Genomic DNA, 18230 nt, shown 5'->3' with positions numbered 1-18230 from the left:
GCTGGTAAAGGAAATGGGCTTTAGGAGAAGAGGAAGCGCATTGTTTGCACAGTCTTTGTGAAGCTTTTCTTACGTGTGACAGCGAAGAACCTCATCTAGAACAACTCTAATAAAAAAAAAAAAAAGAAAGGGGGAGGGGGGGAGAAAAAGGTTATCAGACAGGAGGTGTTTAATGGTTTGAGATCATCTCTGATTAAAAAAAATTGAGCCCTTCTACCTGCCTGTCCCCCCTTGGAGCCGTTCCTGCGGTGCTCAGAGACGCCAAGACCTTGCTGTGAGCTGAGCGTTAGGAGAAGCCTGGGCAGGTCAAGCCCTGGCTCAGCCTGCGCTCAGGTCTTTCCAGTCCCAGTGTCGTGTTTCTGGCTGCCCGGGATTGAGGTTTGTAACATGCCTCTGCATTCCTGCACCAAAGGCAGACACCCAGCTCCCTGTTAGTCAGGACTCTTATAACTGTTTCGCTTTGAACTCAGGCACCGGTGTGAATTCTGGTTTTAATAGCTCTGTGCAGCTGGCAGACAGCCTCCTTTTTTTTTTTTTTTTTTTTTTAAATCCCCTCTTTTCCCCTGGCATTTTTCCCTATTGATCAAATTGACGGGGTTGTTTTGAATGCAAAGACAGGCCATGAATGTGTGTCTTGAAAATTACCTTCCAAAACATCCCAGCCTAGATCCTGGAGGTCCGTCCTCTTCCCAGTGAGCTGGCTGGCTCCTGGGAAGCGGTTGCTCCACGAGATTACTACCCCTTTTCTTGACTCAGGTGCAATTCCAGCCTCTCTACAGAAAATATGAGTATGTTAACTTGAGACATCCTCCCTCCAGGCAAAATGGCCGTGATTATTTAAAATAAAGGACAATTAGAGGAAAAGTTAAGTTCTTTGAGCAGTGTCTCCTGTTAGAAGTTAACTGGAATTACAGATAAGTGGAAATGCTCTGCTGTTGCAGAGCCTGATCAGGGAACTCAAAATTCTGGTTTGCCTCAAGTCCTTTTTTCTTTTTTTTTTTTTTTTAAATTTATTTCTTGTTTCCTTTCTCGACAGGGTCACAGTGTCATTAGGTCTGCCACAAATACGACTCTGCCCCATATGCTTATGTCACAGCGTGTGATTGCTCCGAACCCTGCCCAGTTACAAGGGCAGCGGGTTCCTCCTAAACCTGGCCTCATCCGCACTACAACTCCAAGCATGAATCCAGCCATCAACTACCAACCGGTAGGTTACTGGTTTGTTGCTGGGTTTTGGGCACGGTTGCCTGGTGGGGTTAGCGAGGAGGAAAAATAGGAGGTGCCTTCACAAGTCTGATGGGTGCCACGGAGGTGCTCAGTGTGAAGATGTCAGAGCGAAGCTTGCAGGTGGAAATATGTCCCAAGTGTGGATGAAGACGGATGTCCTTGACCTGTGTGGAAGAATGAAATGATAAATAATTTAAAAACTTCCTATTTGGAGCTGCCACCTACCAAAGCCGCTGGTTTGTCTGAGCAGCACTGGCCTCCTGCCGTAACGGCGACACGAAGAGCCCAGTGAAGCGGGGCGACTGGTTTGTGAGCAGGTCTCGTTCCTCTTCCCGCAGTCAGTAGCAAACGCTCGCTCATACGTGCTTTTCTTCGGCTTCTCTCTGCCGGAAGAGTGCAGCGAGCTCCCTGCAGTCGAGGAGCAGGACGCTGAAACCCATTTGTTTTACTTTTGGAAGAGCGGAAAGATTTCCGTGAAGACTGGAAATGGAGGGGGGGGGGGGGAAGTAACGCTTTCCAGTTCTAGCACTGGTGCTGCGTAAAGCGATCAAACCTTTCTCCTGCGAACAGCCTTGGTTCCTGGGCTGCGTCTCCCGCGCTGTGGCACAGTCTCCGTCCCTCGTCTCAGACTGCAATGCTTGGCTGAGATGCTCAGTGTGTGTGCGGGCCCAGGTTAATGACCCCTCTTAATTCCTTTTAGGGTTTGTCGCCAGTTCTTAAGCCATTTAATCTATCCTAACGATAGTATGGTGCAAACTTGTAAATGATAAACATGACCACGCAACAGTCTTGCATCTGAACAACTGTCAAACAAACCTAATTATGTGTTTGGTTAAAAAACCCACCCCAGCTACTCTTCTGTAAGAGTTGTAAGTTCATTAGTGTTAATTCATCATCTGTTTATTTAAATCTGCGTGAGTTATCCCTGATCAGCTCTGCCATTAATCTTCCTGGACCTACGTTGGACTCACTGGTTTGGGATGAACTTGGTTCTCTGCCTTTTTTTTTTCCCCGATCAGCGAAGGGTTAGCAATCCTAAAAAAGAAGACTGGGGCAAACTGATTGATCTTCTGTGTGTTATTCTCGATCGACACGACTGTGTCCCCCAGGCTTTGATAGCTGACCCTGTTTGAATCCCTGAGAGGGTTTGGTACTGTTTGGGATTTTCCCCTTCGCATGTGTGGAAGTGTTCATACCCTGGGAAACAGGTAGGCTGGGCGAAGGGGCCGGCAGCAGCCCTGCCTGGCCTCAAACAGGTTGCAGGCTGATGGCTTCTTATCACAAAAGACTACGAAAGCCGCATCCTCGGGTCGGCAGAAGTCTTTGTGCTTTGCTAGCGTCACGTGCCAGAGGGACCGCGCATCCAAATGAAGGGAGGATGCAGAAGAAAGCTGTTGGAAATGGAAGAGGAGGGAACTGGCACATTCGGAGCACCTGTGTGGGAGGGGACGGACACCATCTGGCAGCGGGGATGCTGCCTGGGCGCCCGCCAGATCAGCGAAGCAAGAGCTGGAGGAGCAGAACTTGACAGTGAGCGATGGTGCCGGCGCGTGAATCACGAGGCTCAGCGCTGCCTACGCTCGGCGAGGCCGATGCCGGGTCCCGAGGCCGGACCCTACGCACGCGTTCCCTCGCCTGCAGAAGTCCCCGGGCTGCTCCAGGTGCCAAGACTCCTCTTGGGGATTCCGGTGCACCGGAGGCTCCTCTGCACCGGCACTGCTTTATCGTAGGGACCGAGATGAGCTCCCTGCTCCCGAGTCCTGGCACGGCTCCTCTCTCCCCAGGTCCTTTTGGGAACGTTTGCAGAGAGAGGGAGGGTTGTGAGAAGGCGATCTGGCTCATCCACGTTACTTTAGGGACTGAGCTGTAGTCGGGGGCTGTATTAATTTTCTGTGTTAATCCTCATCTCCTCTTCCTCTCCAGCAATCAAGTTCTTCTGTTCCTTGCCAGCGTACGTCGTCTTCAGCCATCTATATGAACCTTGCCTCTCACATCCAGCCTGGCACTGTGAACAGGGTGTCGTCTCCGCTCCCCAGCCCCAGTGCTCTGAACGACGCCGCCAACTCCCAGGCGGCTGCCAAGCTTGCCCTCCGCAAGCAGCTGGAAAAGACGCTGCTGGAGATCCCACCCCCGAAGCCGCCCGCTCCCCTGCTGCATTTCTTGCCCAGCGCAGCCAACAGCGAGTTCATCTACATGGTGGGGCTGGAGGAGGTGGTGCAGAGCGTTATCGACAGTCAAGGTGAGCTCGGGGGGCGGCAGCTTTCCTCGACCGCCGCGCTGACGGTGCTCCCACGTGCCGCTTCCTCGTTTATTATTTTTTTTTCTTTTTCCCCTGCAAAAAGCCAAAATCTGTGGCTTGCGAGGCTACGAGAGAACAATTTCTGGTCTTACCCAGCCCTGGACTCTGCTCCTTCTTGCTGCAGCTGCCTGCAGCGGAGGGGAGGGCAGAGCCTGGACCCCCCCCCGCCCCCGCCAGGCACTAGGGAGCTGCGTGCCGACCCCGCCGGCACGGAGCCGGTCTGGCAAGGCTGGCAGCCTTGATGTGCCGAGCCTGCAGCCGGCCCCGCAGCAGCGGTGTCTGTGCCCTGGGGCTCATCGGGCTGTACCCGCCTGGGGAGGGGTCTCCCAGACCCTTCCCTGAATGAACGTTCGGGAGCTGAGATGCAAAATCCTCGGAGCTGTGACTGCCCGGGGTCCCGTCCCTGCGGGATTGTGGAGCTTTTAGCTCCCACCTCACCGTTCCCTCCGGGCTGTCACCTCCAAGGTGGACGGGATCGAGCCTGTGCTCTTCCAGCGCGTGTTCGGCACGGCGTAACTGCGGTGCATCGCTGGCTCGCCTGACTCGACCACCAAGACCCCCAGCTTTTTATAGTCTTGTAGAGCTGGTCCCGGCACCGCCGGGTTGTTCTGTCCCTGGGGCAGGATTTCTCCTGTGTCTCTCTCGGGATGCTGAGCTCTTGCCCAGAGTGGGGTTGGACTTTTGACGCAACACTGTCCTGAAAATCCATTTATTTGCTGGGACCTTCCCTCCCGCTCCGACTGTTGCCGACAGGAGCCCGTTGCTGTTGTGCCTGGGGTGAAGGAGGCGATGTGAGAGCACGGCGGGGCTGTCCTGTTTTCCCACCTAACTCCCGTTCTTGGTGACTCCCAGGGAAAAGCTGCGCGTCCCTCCTGCGTGTGGAGCCCTTTGTCTGTGCCCAGTGCCGCACTGACTTCACCCCTCACTGGAAGCAGGAGAAAAACGGGAAGATCCTGTGCGAGCAGTGCATGACTTCTAATCAGAAGAAGGCGCTGAAGGCAGAGCACACCAACCGACTGAAGAACGCCTTCGTGAAAGCTTTGCAGCAGGAGCAGGCAAGTACACGGCCCCTCTGCGAGCTGTGCCGGTGGGGCACGTTTGCTCCGGGAGAGCCTGGAGCTACCTCCCGGGCTCCAGGACCCCTGCTCCCCTTCCCTTTGCCTGTCTCCAGCCGCGCGGCTTTTCGGTAGGTCAATCGGGATTCCCCGTGCGTGGATTTGAGGAGTTTGGCTTCTCCGTGGGCATGCTGAGCTTGTGGGGATGCCCAGCTCGGCACGTGGAGCTTGTAACAGCGAAAGGCTGGTGCTGAGTGCCCAGAGTACTCCAGAGCGGCTGCTCCTCTCCTTCTGTGCGTTGTTTTCCCCCTGGATTTGTAGCTCGAGGGCCGGCTGGGGACAGCTGCCTTTCCTCCCCGGTTTTGCCACTGACTTTCCTGGAACTTGCGGGAAGTCACTTAACCGCTTGCTGCCTGCTCGCTTTTCTGTGGAAGGGGGGAATTTGCTAAATTCCCATGATAAATCGGTGTTGGAGAACTTGTGTAGAGGCCCTGGGGTAAAATAAACCGGAATCATCATTTGTGAACTGTAAAAAACCAAAACAAAAAAACCCCACCTAAATATGAAGTGGAATCCGGCTGCTGACAAATGGGACGTGCCTGTTGTGGAGCAAGAAGCGTCTCTGGGCTGTTTGTAACAAGTGGGTGCAGAGATAGAAAAGCTGTTCGTGTTGGCTGCGGCAAGACTGCGGTTCCAGTAACACCTTGGGAAAGCAGCCAGGTTTTCGGTGGTTTTCAAATAACGCAGCGATTGCGGAGCGTGGCGAGAGGGACTCGCTTCCCCCCCCCCCCCCCCCTCCGGGAATGCCGCCCGCCGCGGCCGGTGTCGGCGTGAGCCCCGGCGTGCCCTGCTCGTGGTGCCGGAGGGGTCAGCTCGGACCTGTTGCGTCTCGTCGGGGAGGCGAGGTCTGATCGGATGGCGTTCGCCTCTGAGGATGCTTCTGGTTCTTTCACTCAGGAGATCGAGCAGAGGCTACAGCAGCAGGCAGCCTTGTCCCCCACCGCAGCTCCTGCCGTCTCCAGTGTCAGCAAACAGGAGAACATCATGCGGCACCACACGCTCCGGCAGGTGAGCGGCTCTCGTTCTTCCGTAGCTCCGGCACTGGGCTCTCGGCCGAGCGGGAGCGTGCGTCCCCTCGCTTGTAGCCCAGATGCGCGCTCCTGGTTCGGGGTGGGCACAGCGAGCGCTCCCCGACGAGGAGGGAGGTGCGAGCGTCCCGCTGCCTTCTCTCTTACAGCAGCTTCGGGGGCCGGCTGCCCTTCTTCCTGGGGACTGTAGGGTTGCTTGTAACCCGGGTCCCCTGCACCCCATTTCCTCATGCCGGCAGAGACCGTAGCTGCTGCTGGTCTCCTCTCCTGCCCCTTCCCCTCCGGATCCCTCCCCTGTCGATCCCGTGCCGTCCGGTGGGGGAGACCGCAGCACGGCCCCGGACTCTGCTGCCTGATTACGTACCTCCGCGAGAGCGATCTGCAAACTCTGTTTTCCCCGTACCGGCCAAAAACCACGACTGATTCTTCACCCTCTGGCTGCAGCTCCGTCAGCGACTGCTTCCAGACTGCCGGGCGATCCCGGTGCCTTCCTACCATCTTTGTTTTCCTCTTCCTCAGGCTCCGCAGCCCCAGAGCACTTTGCAGCGTGGCATCCCCACCTCTGCCCGCTCCATGCTTTCCAACTTTGCGCAGGCACCCCAGTTGTCCGTGGCGGGCGGTCTCCTCGGCATGCCAGGTAACGTTCCCCGTCCGCGCCGGAGCACGGGGAGGATGGGGCTTGGGGCTAGACGGAGAGCGGGACGGGGTCGCTCTGTGCCTGGTTTGATTTTTGAGGAGGGGAGCGTATTGCCACCGGCACAGGCTGATGGTGATCGCGGTATTTCCCTTCTCCCTGCCGCAGAGGCCCTGCGGACCTCCGCGGATTTCGGAGGGTGGGTTTGAGTTAAATTACTGCTTCCTAGGATAAAAAAAAATGGGAGCGTCCTGGCTCGCTGGTCACAAAACGGGGACCTCCGAGCGCAGGGGCGTGTTGGAGGAGTCCCCACCTGCTTTTCTCTCCCCTCTCCAGGTGTTAACATCGCTTACCTGAATGCTGGGATCGGAGGCCACAAAGCGTCGAGTTTGGCGGACCGGCAGCGGGAATACCTTTTGGATATGATCCCACCCCGCTCTATATCGCAGTCCATCAGCGGACAGAAATAACGCCTATTGACCGTCCCCCGTCCCCCCCCCCTTCCTCCCCACTTCCGTCGCATGCAGTGCCTGTACTGGTGCCTACCGTACACGGGGAAAAAAAAAAAAGACAAAAAAAAAGAAACAAAAAACAAACAAACAAGTGAGGAAAAAAAAAAAAAGAAAAAAAACAAACAAAAAAACCCCATTTCAAACCTTCAGCGACCTGTCCTTTTTCCAAACCTTAACTTCTTTGGTTTTCTATAGCAGTGAGAGGTCACTTCCTTTGCCCGAGGTCAGAACAATGTCTGCTTGAAATCAGCACTCTACATGTGTTAAAGCTTGTTTTATGCTATTTTTTGTAATGACAAAGCATAGAATTTTTAATTGTGTTGTGGTTTTTTGTTTTTTGGTTTTTTTTTTTTCTTTTTTCTTTTTTTCCCTCCCTCCCCCCCCTGCCCCTCCTTTGCTACGTGGATGGTTCCAACTTTTTTTTCCTTTCCAGAGACTTTGTAAGGGCATCCACTCGACATTTAAGTGACCATTATTTTTTTTAAAGGGCAGCCTATGCTGACTCACGGGGAAACGGGGGCAAAGAGATGCGATGGGCTGGAGCCCGGACCGCCGTCCGTGGTAGGGTGCTACGATTCCCTTGGCTCGGCGGAAGAAGTCAGGAGATGCCGATCCCGACACCTTAGCTCCCGTCTTTCTCTCTCTCTCTCTCTCCCCGGAGGAAGGGAGCCCGGTTTGGTGAGGAACCGGTGCCCGTCGGCACCGGTGTGCGGGCATCGGTGCCGGCGGGGTCGATGGACGGTGCTGGCAACCCCCTTGACCGACCCGAGGAGCCCGGCGGGGCGCAGAGGGGTGTCGATACCACCCGGCGAGCCCCCGACGCGGCGGGCGGGCGGCTGCCGTGGTGCGTGCCGTCGGCGGCGCTTCTCGGCGGGCTCTTAGAGCAGATCTGCGAACGACCGGTGGCCTCGGGCGCGGTGAGTCCCCCTCCTCTCCCCTCCGTGCTCTTTGCATGCTCCGGAGCCGCTCTCGCTCGTCGTCGCCCGCTGCCGACCCTCGCGGACGATGGGGACGGCACCGCGGTCCCCGCGCGGCACCCGGGCTCCGGCCGGCGGTTTAACGAACCCAAAGCAAGAAATACGCCGCGAAAAGTTGTCCGAGAAACGCTCTATTTGCACTTAACCTTCACACTAACAGGCCCTCTCCTCCTCTTCCTCCTCCTCCTCCTCCTCCTCCCTCCGCAGACAGCGACCCTAGCCAGTGGAAATCGCGCCCCGGTTGCCGGAGAGACCCCGGCAGAGCCGTGCCCCCCCCCAATCCCCTCCCTCCGCCGGGACCCATCGGCACCCAAACTTGCCCAAACCGAGCGTCCTCGCTGGGGTTTGCTGCTCCCGGGCTTTCCTGAGCATTTTCTGGTGGGTTTTAAATTTTAATTTTTTTTATTAATTTTCCCCCTCCCCCCCCTTTTTTTTTTTTTAATTTTCTTTATTTTTTTCCCCTGACGTTAAACTTTTCTCGTGCAATTTTGAAGCGCCAGCTCGCCCGTGGGGAGCTGCTCGACGGGTGGGGGACCTGGGAGCTTCCCCCCCCCAACACACACACTCCTCGCCGCTGGGGACGAGGCGCCTTCTCTCCCAAAATGCCACCCCTCGACTGGTGAGGGGGACCCCCACCCCGCCAGCATCCCCCCCTCAATTCAATGAGCACTTAACCCCCGAGGGGTCTGGGTGCCCCGACCGCCCCCCGGGGCCCTCCAGAGGCAAAAGGATTTTATTTTTCTTTAAAAAATTTTTTTTTTTTTTTTTTTGGAAGCTAGTGAAGCGTAGTGGCGTATATATATATATATATTTTTTGTGGGGTTTTTTTTTTGATTTGTTTTTAATCTCGTTTAGCTGGCTCCCCTCTTCCACCCCCCCCCACCCCGGGACGCTGAGATCCTTTTCAAATCTCCTTTTATTGCCCTGCTTCCACGGGAGCACTTTGATGAATTGTTTCTTCTTGGATAAACCTGAGGTTTTGGTTATTTTGGGGGTTTATTTTATTTTTTTATTTTATTTTTTTAATCGGCTTATCCTTTCAACGTGGTCGAGCCCCCCTCCACCCCGTCCCTCACTCAAGTGCCATTCTCCCCCGTCGGGTGTTACCGAGAGGTACGAGGTGACCTGGGCGCATGGGTTGAGATTTAAATTATGAAAGTTTAAAACAAAAAAATAACAAAACAAAGAAAACCCCCCAAAAAACCACACACACACACAAAAAAAACAAACCATGGGGGGGGGAACAGAACCCCAAGTGCAATACTGAAGGCCGAGTCTCCCCCGCCGGGGTTTGGGGGGGGCGGACGGACGGAGGGAACCGATGGAGAACGAGATGCCGACTTCATGGTGCTATAAGTGAAATCTGCCCCCGGGGACCGGGGGGGGGACGACCCTTTTTTGCCCACCCCCCCCACCCCTCCTTGCAGGGGGGGGGACAGGACACACACACACAGCCACACAGGGGGTTCGATGGGGCCGGGACGGGGCGGGCGCCTCGGCCCCGGGGTCTGCAGGCAGTTTCCCCCCTGCCCCATAACGGACCCCCCCCCCCCCCCCCCCCCCCCCCCAAACCGTGCCCGGGGTCCCGCGGGGGGAGCAGGGACCCCCCCGAGGCTTCGGCTGCGACCTGCGCAGGTTTAATGGTTTTATTATTATTATTATTATTATTATTTTTTGGCTTGAGCCCCCCCCAGCCCCCCGGGATGTGATGTACGGTAGAAAATCCTCCTTTTTTTTTTTTTTTTTTTCTTTTTTCTTCCCCCCCCTTCCCCTCCCGGATACAGAAATAAGGATTTCTTTCCTGCTTTCCTTTGCATTTCTTTTACAGCTAGGGCTAGATCCGCTTGTGAAAATGCTTTTATTGGGATTTGTTTTTTTTTGGGGGGGGGGGGAGGGGGGTGGGTTTTCTTTTTGGTTCTTCCAAAGGCATAACCCGTCCCTCCTCTAACCTCCCCCCGCCCCTTCATTAGCTTATGATATTGCTGCCGAAATGTTATAACAAGGACTCATTCGTGTATATAAGCTATTTCTTGACACATTAAAAAAAAAAAAAAAAAAAAAAAAAGGAAAAAAAAAAAAGGATAAAAAAAATACAAAAAAAAAAAAAAAGAATTGTACATTGTGTAGAAAAAAAAAAAAACAAAACAACAAAAACAAAACAAACCAACCCGGAAAGCGAACCCGCCTAGCCATGGGTGTTGTGGAAGTCGTCCCGTCCTTCTCGTAGTGTGACCTCGTGTGTATGACATGAAACGTGCAAAAGGGGGGTTCCCGGCGGCTCGGCTTGGGGGGGGGGGGGTGGGGGGGGGTAAGGGGGGGGGGGAGGAAATGGTGCTGGGGGGGGGGACACACGGGACTGGTGGGGGGCACCCCCCCCCCCCTCTTCCCCCCCCCCCTCCCCGGCCCCGGCGATGCACTGGTGGCGGCGGCCACCTCCCGAATCTGTGCCTTTCACACACACGCAAACTCGGACCCCCCCCGCGGCACCAGCAGCCCCGGAGGCAGGGAGGGGGTGTCCCACAAAAAAAAAAGAAAAAGGAAAAAAAAAAAAAAAGAAAAAAAAAAAGACAAAAAAAGGAAAAAAAAAAGGGGGGGGGGAAACAGCGCGCTGAGCACGGGGGGAGCGGGGCCGGGGGGGGGACGAGTATTATAAATTGTAACTGTATTTGCACTGTTTTTATTATTGCATTGGCATATATACAATATACATCTATAACAACCTGCGGTCTGCGGCCTCCTTCCTCTTCCTCTCCCCCCCCCCGCCCCGGGCGGCACGCACCCCCCCCGCAACCCAACCCCCCCAAAAAAAACCCAAACCCTCAGCCCGGCGGGGATCTCTGCCCCGATTTGCAGGATTTTGGTCCCAGTTGGTGGGATTTCGGCCGCAGCTTGCAGGATTTTGGCCCCGGTCTGCAGGATTGCAGGCCGGATTTGCGGGATTTCAGCCTCAATTTGTGGGGTTTCGGCTGCAATTGGCGGGATTGTAGGCCCAGTTTGGAGGATTTTAGGCCCGGTTTCTGGGCTTTCAGGGCAAATTTGCGGGATTTTTGGTACCAATTTGCAGGATTGCAGGGCAAATTTGCGGGATTTTTGGTACCAATTTGCAGAATTGCAGGCCAAATTTGCAGGATTGCAGGCCCAATTTGTGGGATTTTGGCTCCAGTTGGCAGGATTTCGGTCCTGATTTGCAGGATTTCAGTCCTGATTTGCAGGATTTCAGCCACAATGGGCAGGATTTCGGCCGCGCTTTGCGGGATGTCAGTCCCTATTGGCAGGGTTTCGGGCCAAATTTGTGGGATTTCGGCCCCAATTTGCGGGACTTTTTGATCCTGAGCTGTGGGATTTCAGGCCAAATTTGCAGGATGTCAGGCCCAATTTGCAGGATTTCGGCCCAAATTTGCAGGATTTCCGGCCCGGTTTGCAGGGAAACGGCACAAAAGCGGCTTTAGGGGAGGAGGGGGCGAGCGCGGGGCAGCCCCAGAGCCGGCTGGCTTGGGGGGAGCGGGGGGGGGGGGGGGGGGGGGGGGGGGGGGGGGGGGGGGGGGGGGGGGGGTCCCCCCATTCCTGGATGCTGTCAGCTTTGGGGTGTCCCCCCCCCACCGCTCTCCGTCTCCCCGGGGTGCTCGGTGCCAGGATCAGGCCTGAGTTGGGGAGGGGGCCGGGGGGGACATGGACGACACGCAGCTTGGGACCCCCCCATCCCTATGCCCTGGTTCGCACCCCACCATCTCCAGTATGACCCCAGCAGGGACCAACTGGCCCGAGGCCGTCCCTGTCCCCCCCAAGCAGAGCTTTGGGTGCGGAGCTGTGTCCCCCCCCACCCCAGCTCCCCCCCCCCTCCAGCTCCCATTGCTCCCTGTCCTTTGGGGTGCACAGTGCCTCGATTCCACCCCCCCACCCCCCCAACCCCCCCAATTTCTCCCTGCAGTGCCAGCCCCCCCCACCCCACCCCAGCACCCAAATCACTGCCCCCCCTCCCAGCTTGGCCCCACTGCTGCCTCCTGCACCCCCAAACCTCCCCCCCCCCGGGGCTTTTTTGGGAAGGGGGGGAACAAGCATCATCCCAACTTGAGCCTGGGAATTGGGGGGGGGGGCAGCCACAAGTGACCCCCCCACCCAAACTGGAGCCTTCTGCAAGAAAGGGGGTGCAGGGGTGGGGTGGGGGGGGGGGGGCCGGGAAACCAGGCTTTTTGCACAAATTTAAGGTGGGTTGTGTTTTTTTTCCTCCCCCCCCCCCCCCGCCATTTGCGTTGTGTTTGAAATCTGGTTTAATGACAAAGCCAAGCCGGGGCCGTGCTGCCAGGCAGGGATGCGGCGGCTGAGGCCAAACGCTAAGCTGGTTTTTGGAGAAAGGATTGAAATAAAATATAAAAAAAAAAAAAATTACCAAAAAAAAAAAAAATCTTTGTAATATTTATCACTTGCAAGCTATGTTTAATAAAGAAAGGAATGGTTTATAACTTTCGATGCGGCTGGTGTGCTGCGTTGGGGCTGCGGGGGGGGGTGTGTGTGTGTGCGTGTGCGCGCGTGTGTGTCCGTGTGTCCATCCGTGTGTGTGTGTGTATCCCCATCCGTGTGTGTCCGTGTGCATGTGTCCTGGCTGGGGATGGTTTGGGGGGAGTGGGAGCCCCTGAAAGGAGGTAGGGACACTCCCCCCACCCTGTCCTAAGTGGGACCTCCTGAATGCCCCCCCGCGAACCTTGGGGACATGGGGACGGTGGCCTTGGTGTCCCCCTCCCAAGCTTTAGCCCTTGGGTGACACAGGGGTGACCCCCACCCACCCCGTTCTTGCAGCAGGATTGGGGGGGGGCAGCAACAGCGCCGAGACTTGCTACAAAAGAGTTTATTTGCCAAAAAAACCCCCCAAGAAGTCTGTTTGTACGTACAAAGAGCAGGACCCCAGGATGGGGGGGGAAGGCACCGGCGGCCGGGGGTGGGCGCCCCACGGGTGGGGATGGGGACAGGGACAGCAGCACGACCCCCAGTGTGGGCAGTGGTGGGGTACGGGGGCACACGGACACGGATGGCCATGGGGAACGAGGAGGCACTCGGGGACAGTGGGACGGATGTGGGGACCCACAGGATGGACGTGGGGTACCCGGGGACGGCAGGATGGACATGGGGCTGGCAGGATGGACTGTGGGGACCTGCAGGACAAACGTGGGGCACCCAGGGAATGGCAGGATGGACCTGGGGACCTGCAGGAAAGATGCAGAGCACCAGGGACAACAGGATGGACGTGGGGACCCGCAGGATGGACATGGGGACCTGCAGGACAGATGTGGAGCACCCAGGGACGGCAGGAGGGACATGGGGACCGCAGGACAGATGTGGAGCACCCAGGGATGGCAGGATGGACATGGGACCCCAGGACAGATGTGGGGACCCAGGGACGGCAGGATGGACGTGGGGACCCGCAGGACAGATGTGGGGACCTGCAGGACAGATGTGGAGCACTCAGGGACGGCAGGATGGACATGGGGACCCACAGGACAGATGTGGGGACTGTAGGACAGATGTGGAGCACCCAGGGACGGCAGGATGGACGTGGGGACCCGCAGGACAGATGTGGGGACCTGTAGGACAGATGTGGAGCACCCAGGGATGGCAGGATGGACGTGGGGACCCGCAGGACAGATGGGGGACTGTAGGACAGATGTGGAGCACCAGGGATGGCAGGATGGACGTGGGGACCGCAGGACAGATGTGGGGTACCCAGGGACGGCAGGATGGACGTGGGGACCCACAGGACGGACGTGGGGACTCACAGGACAGATGTGGAGCACCCAGGGATGGCAGGATGGACGTGGGGACCCACAGGACAGATGTGGAGCACCCAGGGATGGCAGGACAGACATCGGGACCCGCGGGACGGACATGGGGGAACCCGTGGGGCACCCAGCGCTGGTGGGATGGACACGGGCGCTTTGGGGCACCCGGTGTCGGGACACCCGTGGGCTCGGGGCGCCCAGGCAAGGTCTAAATGCGGAGGCGCCCATCCAGGACCCCCTCCCAGAGCGCGGGGCCGAGGGGCACGTAGGCTTTGGTGGTCTCATCCAGCAGGAAGAGGGGGTCAGGGACGCGAGCCGGGTCGCAGCCCTCCTGCGCCAGCCGCACCTTCTGCTGCTTGAAGGTCTCCGTCATCGCCAGGCGCTCCTGGGAGGGCGGGGGTTAGGTTGGGGACCCCCCGGTCACCCCACATCTCCCGTGTACCCCCCAGGCCATCCTGTTACCTGCAGCCGGAGGAAGCGGGGCCAGGCGTAGGGCGGCAGGAGCTGCTCCACGTGCCGGTAGAGAGCGGGACCGTCCAGCCGGCAGCCGGGGCGCAGCACCAGCGCTGCCATCCCGGCACGACCCTCGTGGCCTGCGGGCGAGGGCAGAGCTGGGGGGGGCACCGCCAGGCTGGCGGGGGGGGGGGAGCAATGACACCGCAGCGGGACGGAGTGGGCATCGGTACCTGGCACGGCGACGCCGTAAACGGTGGCTTCTTGCAGGGACTCGTGGGCCACCAAGGCTTCGGCCACCTCCGTGGTGGCCACGTTCTCGCCTTTCCACCTGGGAGGGGGACGACGGGGATGAGCAGGATGGGGCTGAGCCCCACCCCAGCCATGCAACAGATGGGGTGTGGGGGGCTGCTGCACTGTCCCCCATGGGGCAGGGCAGAGGTGGGGGGGTGTCCCCCATCGGTGGGGGCCTCAGGCACCTGTAGGTGTCCCCGGTGCGGTCGCGGAAGCGGACGAACTGGGCCGCATCCTGCTCCATCAGGTCGCCGGTGCTGAAGTAGGTGTCACCCTCGGCGAAGACCCCTCGCAGCAGCTTCTGCTCCGACAGCTCCCGGCTGCCGGCGTAGCCCAGGAAGGGGGTCCGAGGGGTCACCGGGGCGATCAGCAGCCCCGTCTCGCCTGCAGGGACGGGGACGTGTGATGGGGGACACCCATGGGGACCCCAAAGCCCCCCCCCATCCCTGCTACTCACCCGTCCCCACACGGATGCAGCGCCCGGCCGCGTCCCGCACCGGGGCTCCCTCCGTCACGTCGTAGCGCACGATCTCGAAGGGCGAGAAGAGCTGGGGAGAGGGGCCGGGCGGGCGTCAGCGTCCCAGTGGGAACAGGCACGGGGTGGGGGGGCACAGCACCCCACCCCCCCCGGCCCCCCTCACCTTGTAGATGAAGCTGCTGCGCCCCACGGCCCCTGGCGTCCCCGTGTAGTTGAAGAGGGTGACGTTGCCCTCGGTCATCCCGTAGGTCTCCACGATGCGGATGGCCCCGAAGCGCTGCAGGAAGCTCCGCCAGACGTCGGGGCGCAGCCCGCTGCCCACCGCCAGCCGCAGCCCGTGCTCCCGCTCCCCGGGGCGCTGCGGGGCCGCAGGGTGAGATTTGGGGGTGTCCCCCCCCACCCCCCCAGACCTCCCCACCCACCTTGGCTTCCCCCCCTGACCTGCGGCTGGTTGACCAGGTAGCGGCAGAGCTCCCCGATGTACTGGAAGACAGTGACCCCCTCGGCGCGACAGTCATCCCAAAACTGGCTGGCCGAGAACTTCTCCTTCAGCACACAAGTGGCCCCTGCGGAAAGGTGGGATGGGGGGGGGGATCAGGCCCCCCGAAACGTCACTGGGCTCGCCACGGGGTCCCCGGCCCTGCTCACCGATGCCGATGCAGCCGACGATGCCCAGGAGGGACCCGGCCATGTGGTAGAGGGGCAGCGCCAGGTACACCACGTCCCGGCTGGAGGCTCCCACCAGCTCGTAGAAGCTCAGGCACATGATGGACTTGAGGTGGGAGACGCGGGCAGCTTTGGGGAGACCTGGAAGGGGAAGACGGCGTCGAGCCCCCCCTGCTCACCCAGGGCACCTCGTCCTGCCGGCCCTGAGCACCCACCAGTGGTGCCGGAGGTGAAGATGTAGAGGCAGGTGTCGTTCATGTCCTCGGGCTGCCAGACATCCTCGGGCTCCAGCTCCTCGGAGGCCGCATCCAGCAGCTCCTGCAGGGCCACGACGCCGGCGGGGTACGGCCCCGAGCCCAGCACCCACACCACGATGTCGTCCTCCTGCAGGCTGGGCAGGATGGGCTCCACCGTTGCAAACAGGTCTGGGGGGGGGAACAGGCCAGGGTGGGGGCAGGCCCTGGGCATGGCGCGTGGTCCCCTCAAGCCCGACCCAGGGTGGGGAGAGGATGGGGACCCGTCCCCACCCGTGCCTGTGGGTAGCATTCGCCTTCAGGGACGTCCCCAGCCTTTGGGGACACCCCCAGCCAGGGCTGCCCCATTTCCACCCCAAGCCCTGGGCCGTGGTGGGGAGCGAACGGCTGGGCCCTGCCCGGGGTGACCAGGCAGGATCCGTGCGGGGTGCACGGACGGGGCCTGTTTGGGGGACCAAAACAGGGCACAACTGGAGGCACCCATGGGGAGCACCCGCATCCCCGCCATTGCCCTGGAGCTGAACCACCCTGGACCCCCTGAGCTGTCCGGATCCCTTGCTCCCTGGCTGGCAGTGCTGGAGACCCCCAGCACCCCTGGTGCCACCCCTGTGCCCCAGAGCCTGTCACCCGCAGTGGCCCCGGTACCGTCCCAGAGCCTCCCCATCCCCTGGTACCCACGGGCTTGGTACTTTCCTGGTGCCACCGGTACCACCCCATCCCCGGTACCCAGGGCCGGGTACCACCCCGCTGCCCCCGGTACTAACTACCCCATCCCCGGTAGCATCCCGCCCCCTCGGGCCTTTACCCGGTGCCCCGGGGTACCACCCCATCCCTGGTACCCACGAGCCCGGCACTTCCCCAGTGCCCCCCGGTACAAACCCATCCCTTGAGCCTTTGCCATCCCCGGTACCCCCGGGTGCCCCCGGTCCTATCCCATTCCCCGGCGCCCCTCATCCCCCGGTGCCCCCCCCAATCTCCTGGAGCCTTCTCCCCCCCCCGGTGCCCAGGGTACCACCCCATCCCCGGTCCCCACAAGCTCCGTATTTCCCCGGTACCACCCCATCCCCTGCAGCCTTTTTCCCCCCCCCGCCCCCGCCATTCCCCGGTCCCTCCCCATGCCCCCTCGGCCCCATCCCCATCCCCGTTCCCCCCCCCCCCCCCCCGTTGCTCACCGTCCGCCACCAGCAGCGCCCGCGCCCCGCAGGCGCGCAGGCAGTGCCGGAGAGCGGCGGGGCGCAGCGCCGTGCCCAGGAAGGCGGGCCGGGCTCCCAGCGCCGCCAGTCCCAACCAGCCCCAGACGAAACGCGGCTCGTTACCCACCAGCAGCCCCACGGTCACACCGGGACCCAGTTCCCCCCCATCCCCGCCGCCCAAGGGCCGCCGCCGCAGCGCGTTGGCCACCCGCGCCACCCGCCGAGCCGCCCCCCCGTAGGACTCCGCGCCTCCCGCCGCCCGTAAGAAGGGCCGGGCCGGTGCCTCCCGCGCCGCCCGTAGGAACCGGGCGGCCAGGCTGCCCCCCCCCCCGCCGCCGCCGCCGCCGCCCCCCCCGCCGCCCGCCGCCGGCACCGCGCCGCCCGCGCCGCGAAGGCCAGGTCGGCCCAGAGGTGCGGCCGCAGCAGCCGCTGCAGCAGCGCCAGCGCCGCCAGCGCCGCCAGCGCCGCCGCCAGCGCCATCGCCCGCCGCCCGCTGCGGCCGCACGGCGCCGGGCGGAGCCAGCGGGGGCGGGGCGGGCACGCCCTTCCCCCCTCGGTGCCACGCCCGCGGGGCGGGAGCCACGCCCCCTCCCCCCCCCCCCGGTTCACCCCCCATCACGTCCCTGTCCCCCGTCCCACCCACACCCCCCCCCAGACGCCTCTCCCCCGTCCCCCTCCCCACGGCTCCCCATCACAACCCCATCCTCCTCCCTGCCACGGCCCCCCCATTTCATCCCTGTCCCCTCCATCACATCCACGGCCCCCCCATTTCATCCCCATCCCCTCCATCACATCCATGGTCCCCCCATTTCATCCCCATCCTCCTCCCCACCACAGCCCCCCCATTTCATCCCCATCCTCCTCCCTGCCACAGCCCCCCCATTTCATCCCCATCCTCTCCATCACGTCTACAGCCCCCCCATTTCATCCCCGTCCCCTCCATCACGTCCACGGCCCCCCCATTTCATCCCCATCCCCTCCATCATGTCCACAGCCCCCCCGTTTCATCCCCATCCTCCTCCCTGCCACAGCCCCCCCATTTCATCCCCATCCTCTCCATCACGTCCACGGCCCCCCCATTTCATCCCCATCCCCTCCATCATGTCCACAGCCCCCCCGTTTCATCCCCATCTTCCTCCCCGCCACGGCCCCCCCATTTCATCCCCATCCTCTCCATCACGTCCACGGCCCCCCCGTTTCATCCCCATCTTCCTCCCCGCCACGGCCCCCCCCATTTCATCCCCATCCTCTCCATCACGTCCACGGCCCCCCCATTTCATCCCCATCCTCCTCCCCGCCACAGCCCCCCCACTTCATCCCCATCCTCTC

The 18230-nt window shown here is 60.4% G+C and overlaps 2 protein-coding genes across 2 annotated transcripts in view; one reads left to right on the top strand and one right to left on the bottom strand.

The window, feature by feature from the left end:
* The window catches only part of GATAD2B (GATA zinc finger domain containing 2B), a 42291-nt gene extending 34205 nt beyond the window's left edge, over window positions 1–8086 (top strand). Inside the window, exons 6-11 of the mRNA XM_050912109.1 lie at window positions 1037–1207; window positions 3151–3466; window positions 4379–4581; window positions 5539–5649; window positions 6189–6306; window positions 6640–8086. Of these exons, the coding sequence (XP_050768066.1) occupies window positions 1037–1207; window positions 3151–3466; window positions 4379–4581; window positions 5539–5649; window positions 6189–6306; window positions 6640–6773 (1053 nt within the window). The 3' untranslated portion in view covers window positions 6774–8086. The remainder of the gene's footprint in view (window positions 1–1036; window positions 1208–3150; window positions 3467–4378; window positions 4582–5538; window positions 5650–6188; window positions 6307–6639) is intronic.
* Window positions 8087–13464: 5378 nt separating this feature from the next.
* SLC27A3 (solute carrier family 27 member 3) lies at window positions 13465–17381 on the bottom strand. Its single transcript, XM_050912218.1, has 11 exons — window positions 17273–17381; window positions 16881–17150; window positions 15670–15879; window positions 15437–15595; window positions 15230–15354; window positions 14952–15146; window positions 14768–14858; window positions 14496–14694; window positions 14250–14347; window positions 14026–14156; window positions 13465–13948 (listed from the first exon to the last, which is right to left on the bottom strand). The coding sequence occupies exons 1-11, from the start codon at window positions 17379–17381 to the stop codon at window positions 13772–13774; spliced, it is 1764 nt and encodes a 587-aa protein (XP_050768175.1). The 3' UTR covers window positions 13465–13771.
* Window positions 17382–18230: the final 849 nt, after the last annotated feature.

The sequence above is a fragment of the Gymnogyps californianus genome, chromosome 29 (genome assembly GCF_018139145.2).
Source record: "Gymnogyps californianus isolate 813 chromosome 29, ASM1813914v2, whole genome shotgun sequence".
Taxonomy (NCBI): Eukaryota; Metazoa; Chordata; class Aves; order Accipitriformes; family Cathartidae; genus Gymnogyps; species Gymnogyps californianus.
The sequence above is the reverse complement of the archived record's forward strand: the minus strand, read 5'-3'. Positions and strand labels throughout refer to the sequence as shown.

Excerpts from the sequence above, each read along its gene's own strand:
- SLC27A3 (XM_050912218.1), bottom strand. The coding sequence starts at position 17,381 with ATGGCGCTGGCGGCGGCGCTGGCGGCGCTGGCGGCGCTGGCGCTGCTG. Across the intron at positions 15,880-16,880 it reads GGCGCTGCTGGTGGCGGACG|ACCTGTTTGCAACGGTGGAG; the intron begins GTGAGCAACGGG and ends TCCCCCCCCCAG. Across the intron at positions 14,859-14,951 it reads GCAGCAGCTTCATCTACAAG|CTCTTCTCGCCCTTCGAGAT; the intron begins GTGAGGGGGGCC and ends CCCTCTCCCCAG.